Source organism: Zonotrichia leucophrys, chromosome Z (assembly GCF_028769735.1).
Source record: "Zonotrichia leucophrys gambelii isolate GWCS_2022_RI chromosome Z, RI_Zleu_2.0, whole genome shotgun sequence".
NCBI classification, from domain to species: Eukaryota; Metazoa; Chordata; class Aves; order Passeriformes; family Passerellidae; genus Zonotrichia; species Zonotrichia leucophrys.
This window is the reverse complement of record NC_088200.1, coordinates 25,975,041-25,988,597: the sequence shown is the minus strand read 5'-3', so window position 1 is coordinate 25,988,597 and position 13,557 is coordinate 25,975,041. Positions and strand designations below refer to the sequence as shown.

The window sequence follows — 13,557 nt, the reverse complement described above, 5'->3', positions numbered from 1 at the left end:
CTCCCTCCCTCCCTCCCTTCCTTCCTTCCTTCCTTCCTTCCTTCCTTCCTTCCTTCCTTCCTTCCTTCCTTCCTTCCTTCCTTCCTTCCTTCCTTCCTTCCTTCCTTCCTTCCTTCCTTCCTTCCTTCCTTCCTTCCTTCCTTCCTTCCTTCCTTCCTTCCTTCCTTCCTTCTGCCACTTCCTTCCGCCACTTCCTTCTGCCACTTCCTTCTGCCACTTCCTTCCTTCCGCCACTTCCTTCCGCCACTTCCTTCCTTCCTTCCGCCACTTCCTTCCGCCACTTCCTTCCTTCCGCCACTTCCATCCATCCTTCCTTCCTTCCACCACTTCCATCCATCCATTCTTCCATCCATCCATCCATCCATCCATCCATCCATCCATCCATCCATCCATCCATCCATCCATCCATCCTTCCTTCCATCCATCCTTCCTTCCTTCCATCCATCCTTCCTTCCTTCCTTCCATCCATCCTTCCTACCATCCATCCATCCATCCTTCCATCCATCCATCCATCCATCCATCCATCCATCCATCCATCTTATAAATTTACAGGTACTCTGAAGAATCTGGATTGACATGGTGATATTTACCAAACAAAATATTCCTGTTCAGACTACTGAAACATCATGCACTATTTAAATAGTTGAGGTTTAAGAAAATAATAGATTAATATTTTATTCTTGAAAACACTTGCATATATCTGACTCTTCCTATACTTACTAATATAACACAGGTGTTTCTGGGCTTTTCATTACCCTGCCTGTCAACTATCTTGACACATAAAGTTACAGTATGTGCTAGAAAATGTCAGAAAAAAATGCAGGTATATTGTTTAAGAAGCAAGGCATTGTCTGATTAGCAATTACAAACATGTTTTTCATAGTGGTACAAGAGTGTTAGGGATAGAACAAGCCTGCACTGCACTATGACTAATGTATAACAAATATTTGTTTCATACCTCCTTCCATTTTGTCTCATTAACTTCTTTGTACTGCAATTCATATTCCAGAGTAATCCATCCCTTCCGAACATCTGCTGTTGGTGGTGGATCCCATCTTACCTGGATATCCCCATGGATCCCAGTTTGACTAGTATTTAACAGAGTCCAGTTAAGGTTGACAGGGGGATCAGGTAGTACTGTTTAAAAGAGTATTTGGAATAAAACAGCCAGTTTTCAATGTGAAATGACCATTCTTACTACATAATGATAAATTATTTCAGGACTTAAAAAGTATATTAACCATGTATTTTCTGATTAAAATCAAATATGTTGCAATGTCAAAGCTATTGCAAGTTTGATAACAAGAAGGCACTCTGCCAATTGGTAGTAGATATGTTCTGCACAAATCTCACCCAACCAACTAATAAAGAAGATTAAGAATGAATGCTCAGCTGAATAAAACACAGCATTGGGTATTCTAATTACCTGTAGGAATAAATTATCTGGATATGCAGAGTGCTTGTTCAGAGTGGTACACTACCACTCTGAACAAGCAATAACATCTGTAAAGTCCCAGGCAGTCAAGATTCATATTGCCATAAATATAAATCCTAGCTTAGAAATACTAGACATCCTGATCCTTTAGATTACAGTTGATTCAGGAAAAAAATAGTGTTTGGCTTCCAGAGTTTTGCAGGATCAAGGTTTTAAAGCCAACTTGCTCTACAAGGAGATATAGTATACATTAGAAAGGACTCAAAGTGAAAGCAAAGACAAGCTCATTTGAGCATGCACACATTTGAGAGACCACTGGTATTTAGAAAAAGAAATCACATATTTGATTTTATCCTTTAAGCTTTCTTCCAATCTAGGCAGTATTTTCTGGTGTGTATCACATTACAGTGTTGCAAAATCAAATCCCTTCCCATGTATCATACATTTTAACATTTCTGAGAGGCAATATTTAAATACAGCCTAAGTAATACAAAAACTTATAGAGGTAAGATACATAATGAAAGCATACCTATTTCATCAACACTGAAACATTTTTTATCATATACTTCATTTTTACTGGCAAGTTGAACACAATACGGTGTCCACACAGAGGTGTAGGATGCATTGAAGTAACAGCTATTTTGTCCTGAAGTCATATAATCAGGACATTCTTTCCAGTCTTCCTCATTACTAGAATGAAAAAAAAATGCAATGTTCGTGAGAGAGAGATTTACAGACCTTACAAAGTACAAATTACAGATGTTACTAGACACAATACTGATAAGTTGTAAAATCTATGAAAGGGATAAAAACATGTCAGTACTGATGGTGATTTATAATGAAACCACTGTTGAAGAAACCTGTATAGCTGAGTTTAGGTACTCAGGTACTTAGTGGCCTGGAAAATAGCTAAACTTTACGGTGCCTTCTAACCCAAAGCATTTTATGATTCTGTTATTCTATATTCCTATGGTTTCTGAGATGTCTCAGAGTAACTAAGAAAGCCAACCTTGCTATTAGGCTTAAGTCTGCAATGCAAATGTATCATTACCATCATCTGTAGATCAAAAAGATCAAAACCCTGTTCATTAGAGGGAACAGAAATGCACATCCTCCTATTCCTGTGAACAAAAGGCCTATTTCCTTAATAGCCATTACTGGTAATGTCTATGTCATTTTTCAGGCTAATCATTGTAGCAACCTGAAATTTAAAAAAGCTTAAAGTGGAGCTGAATCATAATTGAACAGGACTCAATGGAACATTATCCCAGTATCATAGCAGCCTTTTCCCCTGGACCAGTACATTCAGATTTTATCACATCAATTGATCAATGAGGATTTCATAAAACTTTAATAAAATTTTGAAAGGGACTGTATCCAACCTCCACATTTGTGCACACATATAAGGAATCTTAGTGTTGCAGGTGAGATGGATAAAGAATAAACTGAAGTTGCCTATTAAAAAATCCTTACCCTAACTATATGGTGTTCAGTTTTGGATTCTGCAACCTGGACCTACATTTAGTAAGAATGTGTTCTTAATTATCTGTCAAATAATGCTTGTTGCTGCAAATTGCTCAATAACTACCAATAAAATCTAACATTGGAAAAAATGTACTTAAAACATGGGTTTTTACCCTTTAAAAGAGTATGGTTCATATCACAGCAAAAAATTAGCAGTAGCAACCTAACAAACATGCCAAAAAATACTTTTCTCTTTTCCTTTTTCAGCTTTTATTACCTCTTCTTGTACAACAGCTGTAGTGTTCTTGGAACAGTGAGGTTATAAAAATTTCCAGCAGTCCAAAAACATGAAAACGTCTCCATTTCAGGTGATCTGCATTTGCTGATTTGTGGCCACTGCAAGAGGTCTGCCAGAAAAAAAAAGCAGGGGATAGAAGGACACACATTAAACAAATCCAAACCCCAGATAACCTGCTGTTAAAATGAAACAGAACCTTTAATGAATAATTAACTTTTCTTCCAATCCCTTATGTACAATGAGGCAAGATTTAAATTCTTACATGCATACATATAGAGGGATATAGAAGCCATAAATTCAAAAGATGCATCAAGCTCTCTTTTGTGCCATGTAGAAGTGAATATAATCACAGCCTGACACTAGGCAAAGGGATTTGCCAGTCCTACAGCTGTAACTGAACAGAAAAGTCTGTTTCAGATGGAAGGGACCTCAAACAATCATCCAGTCCAACTGCCTGACCACTTTAGGGCTAACCTAAGGTTAAAGCCTGTTATTAAGGGCACTGTCCAAATGCCTCTTAAACACTGGCAGACTTGGGGTGTCAACCACTTCTCTAGGATGCCTGTTCCAGAGTTTGACCACTTAAAGAAGCTTGTCCAAATGTCCAGTCCCAAGCCCTCAGGTGCAGTTTTGAAACATTCCCACATGTCCTGTCACTAGCCCTCATATCAGCTTTGCTTCCCTCCTCAGGATGCAATCAAGGACATTCAAATCTTCTTAAACTGCAGCGCCCAATACTGCACACAGGGAGGTCACACCACGGCTGAGCACAGTGGGCTCACTGCCTTTGGACGAGCTGGCTGTCCCCAGTTTGGTTAGTTCAGTACAGATACAGCTGAATTAGCACTTCATTTGCTTTGAAGAAGGTGTGGTACTGCAGAGCTTCCATCAGACTCACCACAGCTTAGCATACCCAGCTGATGCATTTCATGACGCCTGCTCATGGCAGAAGCTACCTTGGGCTGAGCTACCTGAGCTAAGCATGGGCATGTTCTGCCACATGCCCACTTCTATATCCATAATTTCTATTCTTTGTCAAAACTGAAACAATGAAAGCTCATAAAATGACTGCTGCAGTAAGTCAGGCACATCAACTCTAGTGAGAAGTATAAATGCAAAAGTTGCAGATATGATTCACTGCTTCCAAAGCCAAGCCTTAACTTTTCCCTGAGTTTGAAAGTTCTAATTTCCAGTGTTCCCTATTTGACCTGAAAAGCTTTCAGAGAAAGTACATGGAATTGTCTACCTCTCTTCACAGACTATCTGGGAATATGATCGTTTATTTAAGAAAATTTCTCCAAAATGCATTTAAGATGTAGATGTTAGTCAGGTATTTATGAGTGGTGAAATGATCCCTGAAAAAGGGAATAACATGGTGCTCCTCGACCCTGCATGCAAAGTTCTTTGCGAAGGTTTTGGCCGCTGGAAATATATATCACAGCTGTGAATATCAGAATTTCAGACAAAATAATAAGGAAGAAATATGTTAATGTCAGGGTGGCGAAACATTGGAACAGATTGCCTAGAGAAACAGTGGGTGTCCCACCCAGGAAACATCCAAGACTAGGTTGGACAGGAGTCTGAGCATCCTGGTCTAGTTGAAGACAGCCTGTTTGATTGCAGGAGGGTTGGACTAGAGGATCTTACAGGTGCCTTCCAGCCCAAACCATTCTGTGATTCTGGGATAATACTTGATACAAGACACTTACCTTCAAAGTCAGATGCAGTTATCTGCAAGCACTAGGGACTTCCTGCTACACAAGAGGATATTGTGGCCTTCATGCACGCTGAGTCCTTTATTTATGGCTCAGACACTCCATGCCTGAGCAATCTGTTTTTCTTGGGCTCAATGGTTTAAATTGTGTACTTTATATTACAAACTGCCAAGTGTCCATATCAGGCACTAACTGGTACACGAGTGAATGAATTTCTGTTTTGCTCATCCCATAAAGTTGTCTGATTTTACACTTTGGACAATGAACAAGGCCTGAGAACATGTCTGTAAATAGATTTCACAAGCTGGTTAGATTAAATCTCTCTGCTCTCCCCCTTCCCTCTCCTGCCTCCCCAAAGCACTGAGGATTCATCTTGCCACCCTAAAATAAGTGAAGTTTGATTGGAAAGATTTAAAAAACTGGCTTATTTCTTACCCAGCATGTTCTGTTTCACTCAACTTTAAATAAGTTTCAGTTTAAAACGGAAACAAATATTGAAATGAACTGTTGGTGCAAAGGGAAACAAATTGCACTGTTCTTTTTCCAGAAAATATTGAAACAGAACATTTTTACTATTGTGTCTAATTATTTTTAGTGTGATATTTAGCATTTGACAGCTTTGGCAAAACTTCAAAATGCTTCTGGGATTGATGTTGATTTGAGCTTTTACATAGTTTCACATCATTTGTCAAACAATTTCCATGCAGTAGATGTCTTTGTTAGAAACAGCACATGATCACGAAACTGCAAATCGTTGTAACATAAATCCAAAACAAAATAGGATAAAAGATTCAAAAACAGCATTGTATTTATAACTTTTACAAGTGCGAGTGTCCCAGCTTTCAAATTTGAATTTTCTTATTTAACTGAAAAGCAAATTACTATATAAAAGCAAAACAAATGAAAAAAATGTTTAAAAACAGAAGAAAAATGAATTATATTTTCTGCTTTTACTTCAAAGACATGAATAAAATTGCATAATACCTATAATCAAGAAGACACATGTCTCTCCTTTCTTTTATAAACAGATAGTGTGAAAGGAAGTACATGCTATGGCTTTTCCTGTTTCTATCCTCAGCTACATGCAAATATAGTTATTTTTACTGCAACACATTAAGAATTTGAGAAAATGATATATTGGAAAACTACTAAATTAGAGTATTTCTGTTGATGTATTTATATCTGTATTTATAGCCAGAACATATAATATTTACAGACCATGCAGACTATGTTCTCATCTGTAGGAGTACATAAAGTCACACTGTCATTTTTTCACATAATGAAATGAACTGAATTGAATCAAACTTCACTTAGATCTTGAGAGGTCCAGCAGAATCTTAGATATAGGCTCTACCATGTCTTACTAATCAATTATCTGCAATTTACCAGCTTTATGCACACTTTCAGATATACAAACTCTTTTAGGAAAACAGATCATAGCACAACCAGAATGGCATCATTTACAATGGAGAGGATTAGAAATGCAGAATACAGATTAAGACTTGATCTCTTACATCCTAACTTCAGAAGAATGTATCCCCAAGTCTCTCATTTTCATTTCATCAGGACAGGAACATTAATTCTTTATCTCATAGATGTTCCATCAACAGTGCCAAGAATTTTAGAACAGGGAGTATTTTTGTTTGGGATTCAGTGCTCCTGGTTAACCAGTTTATATGAATACATATATTTTTATTTTATGACTATTTGAAAGAAATACTATCTTATGATAAACATTTCCAGTTTCTGTATCAAGTTTCCAGCCACAGATTTTGTGACTGACTGAAGGAAACTTTAGCATATTAACTTGTGTAAGGCTTGGCATTCCTGGGGTAGAGCTCATGAATTCCTTGTTTCCCACACAAGTCAATTATCAGCATTGTGCATCCTGTGTGAGCTCCATCTGAACAAACTGTCCCAGAATGTGATAACTGTAAGCAATAGCTCAGCTGAATGCATTTAGGCATAAAGAAAGCAGGGAAATAAAAGTAAAGGCTGTCAAACCAAGATTTTAAATAGACTAGAAGAGAAAAACAAAGAAGAGCAAAACAAAGCATGGATGCACACTTGCTCATTTCCTATTTAAACCAGTAAGTTCCAGTCAAACTGTCATTAATAAAACCACTCGCTTTACTCAAGATAATGGCTTGACCAAATATGCCATTTCAACAGGAAAAAACATGGGAAAAAAGTGTAAGAAGGCTAATTCTTTTAGAGATTGAATTTACTTTTTTATTTTCCTTTTCTTCCTCTTCCCGCCCTTCCTCTAATAAAATATAACTTTAAAGGAGCTGAAAGTGTGGAAGACTAAAGAACTGACATATGTAACCGGGATGTAGCAAAACTGGTCATCATCATCTTGGAGAAAGTCCTACTGCCACCAGACCTCTAGCACTTCTGCAGGGACAACAGTGGAGGAGTACACAAATTGTACAGAAATAGCTCACTTATTGGTGCAGGACTTTGGTAGGTTAAATGATAATAAGCATATGACTGATAAAAATCAAGCTAACTAAACACAAAATGATAAAAGGGCTGCACTTTTGCTGAACAAAATGAGGTGTTTCTAGAGTGAATTTTAGAAGCCTCAAGTAGAATTATCCATTATCAGAACTTCCTGTACCAATCAAACCTACAGCAAAGTTAAACTCACAGAAGAATAACATGCCCCAATATGCAAATCACTGATAACTAAAATCTTATGCAACAGCACATCTCTTAATATAATCCATTCTCAAAGCACATACAATGTGTCACTGCTAGAGTGCAATACAGAAAGGTGGAAATGGCAATACAATGAAGGGAATTCATTACAGTTAACACTGAAAACAGCTATGAAAAGCTGGAGTGCTATTTCCTGTAGCTCAAATTTGTACATTGGCAGTAAATGCTCTGTCAATTAGCTCCTGCTCCTGAATCCACCAGGCCCATCAAAGGTTGGGTCATTTAATTAATAAGAGCCAGTTGATTTCTGTGCTACCAGGAAATTCTAATTTGTTTAAATTAGGCAGTAAAATGAACCACATTTGGTGTCAGTGGATGATATGTTGAATAGGTACAATCTAGTACTAATAAATTGTCAGACATCCTATACAGACAGCAGGAGAAGCAGTACAGGGAGACAAAAACCAGGTCACCTCTTCATCAGGCTGCTTGCTAATCTGAACCAGTTTTTGCCCTAAGTAAAAGGGACCCATAAAGGACCAACAAGTTCTGGAATATATTTTTGTGGAAAAGAATAAAATTTATTTAACATCAGTAATAAATCAGATCCTTTTGTACAAAATACTTGACAGAAACAAAGCAAAGCTTGATAACTGATATGCTGTATCACAGTGAAAACAGAATGGAAATGCTGTGTAAGAGAATACTATGACCATGAAGTAAGCCTAAATATTTTAATAGTTCATGATAAATTCAGGTGTTTTTTTTAGAAGAATGAAAGTGGGATGTTTACTTCTGCACTGAACATTAATTTGGTGACTGCTATCTCAAAATACTTTATGTAGCATCCCTGCAAAGCAGCTAACTATTCTGGCTGATCTTTCAGAAAAAAACTTCTCCTATCTTTAGTCTAGTGAGTCTGATGTGGTTAAAAGCACAAAAGCCAGGAGAAACTGAGCTTATTCCATAGCATAGAAGTCTAACAGCTGTGCTGGTTTCCCACACTTTCTATGCTATCAAGCATCCACAGAACAGAAATCTATGTGGCTCACACATGTAAGGGTAGTACACACAAATGAAGTAAATAAAGCTCAGGACTGAGAGAAAAAACAATCACACAGCATTACTCAGGACCATTGCCCATGGGAAAGTACAGGGAGGAGAGTGGATGCACACATGTGCCATGTCCCATGGTACCTGGTATGTGCTTTCCAAATCATGCCCTCCCACGTGCAATGGTGGAATCAAGGGATTTCTGTTTCAGGTAATCACTGTCTTGCCTTCATATATCACTGGCTTGCCTTCATATACAACAAATAAAGAGAAGCAAAGCCAAAGGTCATGGTAATTGTAAATGAAAGGCAGTTAATGTAATAAACCCATTTTCAATTCTCTCTTAATTGCTTACGTAGTTGTAACTTAAATTGAAATGACCTTTTCAAGAAACTATGTACAAAAAAAAAAAGTGTAATGCTTTTATCTGTTACAGCCATTGGTGGAGATGTTCAGTATTGGCTAGCATTATGTGGAAGATTATGTGAGGAAATATGGAAGCACAAATGAGGTCCTGTGTCAAACAGAATGTGCAATTAGCAAACACCACAAAAGGTCTTCCATGCCCTTCTCAGTGCAAACAAATTTTTCAGTTTGCAAACTGAAACTGAAACTGATAGAAGGATATTGAAAATTTTTTTCTCCTGCATATGTACTAGCAATTTATATTCTGAAGCCCAGTTCAAAGTTAACACTGACTAAAACAAAATGCATTGCTCTCTACCATGCAGCAATAAGGGGTTATCTTTGCTGAGATTGGTGCTCAGAACCAGCACCAGAAAGACAAGCTTTTCAGAAAGAGAAGCTAAAGTTCAACTTGGCATTCCCAATCCAGGACCTAATACATTCCCAAACTCTAAGAGAGTACTCAGAGGACATGGGGAGTAAGATTGTCAGGTGTAAGAACTGCAACTTGGCAAAACAATGAAAAGTCACTCTAGGGCATATCTTAATGCTCCTGCCTAAATGTTGCAACTTACTTCCCTTGTTTTAACATTAGCTCCCTTCCTATAAACAAGAAACTGTGCAGATGGGGCACTTTGACTTGGTCTGACCAGGGGATAAGAGGGGACCAAGCCTTGAGCCCCAGAGCCTGGTGGAGGTGGCTGGGGCATGGAGCCCATGGAGGGCAGGGTACTGCGGGGCACACCCTGCAAAACCTGGCAGCAGCAAATGACTGTGCAGTGATGTTAGGAAAGCAAACAGCACAAGTGCCAGCCTGACAACAATACAGACACTGTTTTAAAAAAGGAAGCAGAGTAGTGGGAAGCAGAGCAGTGGGAGTAGACAAATGGAGCCAAAACTGGGAGAAAAAGAAAAAGGAGAACAAAGACACAGGTGAAAAGAAGAATGAGAAAACCACATGTTTGGAAAGAAAAGCACAAGAAAGCATAAGTGGTTATGACAGGAAGGTAAGTAAGGGCAGCAAAACACTTGAGGTAAGGCAGAACAAGCATAACATTGAAAAACTACAAATGAAACACATGAGATGTAAGCCTGCAGTCACTGTTATTCAGTTCAAACAGAGAAGACAACAACTTTGGGTCTGGCACATGCATACCTTCATAATGTAGAGCAGAAACTGCATGCACCTGGGATTACCCAAGAGAGATACTAAGGCAACAGACTGGAGGAGAAAGCAGGTGGTTGCAAGGGCAGTGTGAAAAGAGACAAGCAAGCACTGACACAGCAAACCTGTTTAAGGACTACTGCAGAATAATGCAGTTCGGCACAACATAAAGACTGAGGTCTTCCTCACAAATCTAAGTGTCAGACATCAGGTCTAATACAATCAGTGCTCCATGAAAGCAGGGCTGTGAGTTTGCCAGGTTTCATTGATCACCAAGATGCAGCCATGCACTAACAGTGATATTATATCCCAAAATCCATGGGCAAGATGACAATGACACTGTGTCCTAAACATCATCAAACCAGTGCTGGTTATACAGAAATGTGTCCTGATATTTCTTGTTTATTTCCTATCCACACCCTTGTTACACCCTTGTTACACTTGAATGAAGTAACTCACAGAAATATGGCCCCCAATCTGGCCTTGTTCTTGACATTCAGTCCTTTTAATTCACACTGCTTTTGGGAGATCAGAGTTAATCTCTAAATTCTTGTACTTTCCACTGTTAAACTTTCAAGTTATTTCTGACTTCTGCGGATTTTAACCATTCTTCAAAACAAATGTTGTTTTTTTTTTTTTTTTTTGCAGTATCTCTTTCTACATGGCAGGAAAATCCTACCTTTTACTCTACAGAGATTTTAAACCATCTCCATTTGAAGCAGTAAAATTTAGCCTTTATTCAAGTGAAGCAAAAATTCTAGATCTATACAGAGAATAATTATCTGAATATCTTTGAAGGGCATTCCAAAAAGGCAGCAACAATTTGTTCCTTAGTCTAGAGGGAAGTTCCCTATTACAGTCACCATATAGCAATTTAAAAACTATGGAGATAAAAAAAGATATGGAGGCTGCTACTAGGAGAGTCATTTGTTACCTTCACCTGGAATGAAATTCCATAGCATTTTACTGAGCCATTCCCTGAGAAGTGCTACTACAAAAAACATCCTTGGCAAGCAGGGTCACAGGCACTCAACAGAAGCTGAATTCTCAAAGGAGTCCAAGGATTCCTGTGGCAGTGATGATTGAAAACTTTTTGAAGACTGCAAGTCTAGTGATTCTTCACAATTCTTCATCATGACAACCAGCCAATTTCATCATTAGACAAACTGTGAAGTACACAGGGACTTACATGGTATTTTCAGTCTTTTTGCAGCTCTAGGCCATAACACTTTCTTTTGGATCCCAAAGAAAACTTAATCAAGTATTTTAGAATATTCTGTTGTGCCATATTTCTCTTGTGCTTTTTTAAGTATCTGTTTTATTACATTCATTCCATAATTCAGAGCTTTATTATTGCAATAAATCGTGAACTATGAGTTTCCAACTTCAAAGTGAAATTTAAAAATCGAACCCAAGAAGAATAAAATAATTGTTTTCTCCTCCTTTTACCTTCAAACCTAACAAGTACATGAGTCTTTGCAGTTTTGCAGGGCTCTTGCTTTTGTAAGAAAGTTTTTTTTTAATAGGTTTTAAAAGGAAAATCACTGTGACAACAGTTCTGTTTCCTCTTAAGCAAAGTTCTAGTAGCCCTACTATGATTGTCCTTTTAATCATATTTATAAAGCAACAATCTCCATCTCCTAATGGTCAGAAATGAAGCCAATATTGTGACAGATCATTTAAAAGTCCTGCTAATTTACAAATAACTTTTATTTGAAAAAACCCCAACCAAGAAATTGGAGTACCAAGCAGTTCTCACAGCCATGACTTGACACATGTGCTGTGGATCCCAGCTGTATTCCTGCACATGAAAGGAAATGTATGTGACACAGCTGTAAATTACAAACAGGGAGTATCTGAAGCTCTTCCCAAAATGGGAAAGTTGCTGAGCTGGATGCATCTTGACTTTATCTGAAATTCAGGATGATGTAAATACCAAACAAGAGAAGAGCTCATGTCTATGATGCGAGACTGGTGGAATTAAGTCAACAGTGGAAAAACACACCCCCCACCCCCAGAAGTACTGGCAATTCAGCAGGAGGAGGAACAAAACATCAGAGAGCATACAAACGGGGGACACTCATGACTAAGAAGTGAGTTGGGCTTAAGGGAATAAAACATATTTTCCTTCAGCTTTTATTTCTGTCATCTAGTTTTGAACCTAAAAGATCTTCTGATCATCTCTATGGCACTGGGTGGCCAGAAGTAAGCCTCCAGACTAATCCTTATTTTACTGCTGCAGAGTAGTAAAATGGAAAATCCAAAAATCATAGTGGACAGATTTATAGAGGATTTTTTTTTTTTTGACAGACTGCCAAAAATGATTTATTTACATTATGTATCCTCTGCTGAACTTGACTTTCTCTGGCACCTGCTTTGTCTTTCTAAGAATCCAGTGCTATCAGCCCTGAGCTTCAGAGCTTACGTAGGGAAGACTCATGCACAGAATACTTGAAGTCTTTGAAATAAAGGCTCCTGAGATATTCTTTAAGTTTGGTGGCTATTAAAGAATGAGACTTTCCCATCTGGCTTGTTTTCCACCTTCCATTTCATAAACTAATTTTTTCAAATGACTACAGGAGGTGTTTAGAGGGAAGATGTGATTTTTTAAATTTGAAAATACAGACATTTCACGACAGGAAAGAAACCAAACCCAAACATTCAAGTTAACTAAAGACCAACCTAGGTTTCTTGAATTATTGTAGTCTTTAGCATGCCTCAGAAGACTTCATTTCTGATAAAAGCATGGACTTTTAACAATACTATGCCAAGGAGAGGTCCCTTCCTGTGAGTGCCATTCATGCAAAAGGAATACATTTTTCATGCTTTATTTGGATTAACAAAAGATTAATAGGCGCTATCAATAAGGGAAGATCTAATGAGCCTTTAAAACAATCAAAGAAATAGAGGTCAGTCAGGAAACAGTCTTACATATCATTTATAGTAACACACTTCCTTCTCCTCTAGGAGCTCTCCAATAGGCAGTTAAAGTCAGGTCACGAATATTTTACACACAATACATGAAGACTTTTGCAATTGCCCTCATTCAATTTATCATTAAACAATTACACATCATCTCCCCAAAACTACTGCTTTTTGCAGGGAAGAAACAGGAGCAGCAGAGAGGTTTGCTTCAAGTGAGCTCAGATGGTTCAAAGCAAGAATAGTTCCTAAATCCCAAATGGTTACTCAGAAAAATCCTACCATCAGCAATTTGCTTCACTGTGTCAGACACACATTAAAGAACACATTAAGTGCCAGTCAGTTAGAAAGCTCCATTTGCAATCAGTTTTCTAGATGCAGGTGGTTAGTCACTGATGTATGCGCTATTCATTGACACTGGGTACTACAATGAGAT

At 38.0% G+C, this 13,557-nt stretch overlaps 1 protein-coding gene across 4 annotated transcripts in view; it reads right to left on the bottom strand.

Annotated features, from left to right (window-relative positions):
* The window catches only part of GHR (growth hormone receptor), a 177,160-nt gene that overhangs the window by 11,656 nt on the left and 151,947 nt on the right, over positions 1-13,557 (bottom strand). For 3 of the 4 annotated variants that reach the window (XM_064736068.1, XM_064736069.1, XM_064736070.1), the window contains 3 exons: positions 3,177-3,306; positions 1,965-2,125; positions 959-1,137 (listed from right to left, as the gene is read on the bottom strand). In XM_064736068.1, coding sequence (XP_064592138.1) covers positions 959-1,137; positions 1,965-2,125; positions 3,177-3,306 — 470 coding nt within the window. The remainder of the gene's footprint in view (positions 1-958; positions 1,138-1,964; positions 2,126-3,176; positions 3,307-13,557) is intronic. The other variant, XM_064736071.1, reaches the window with a different exon arrangement.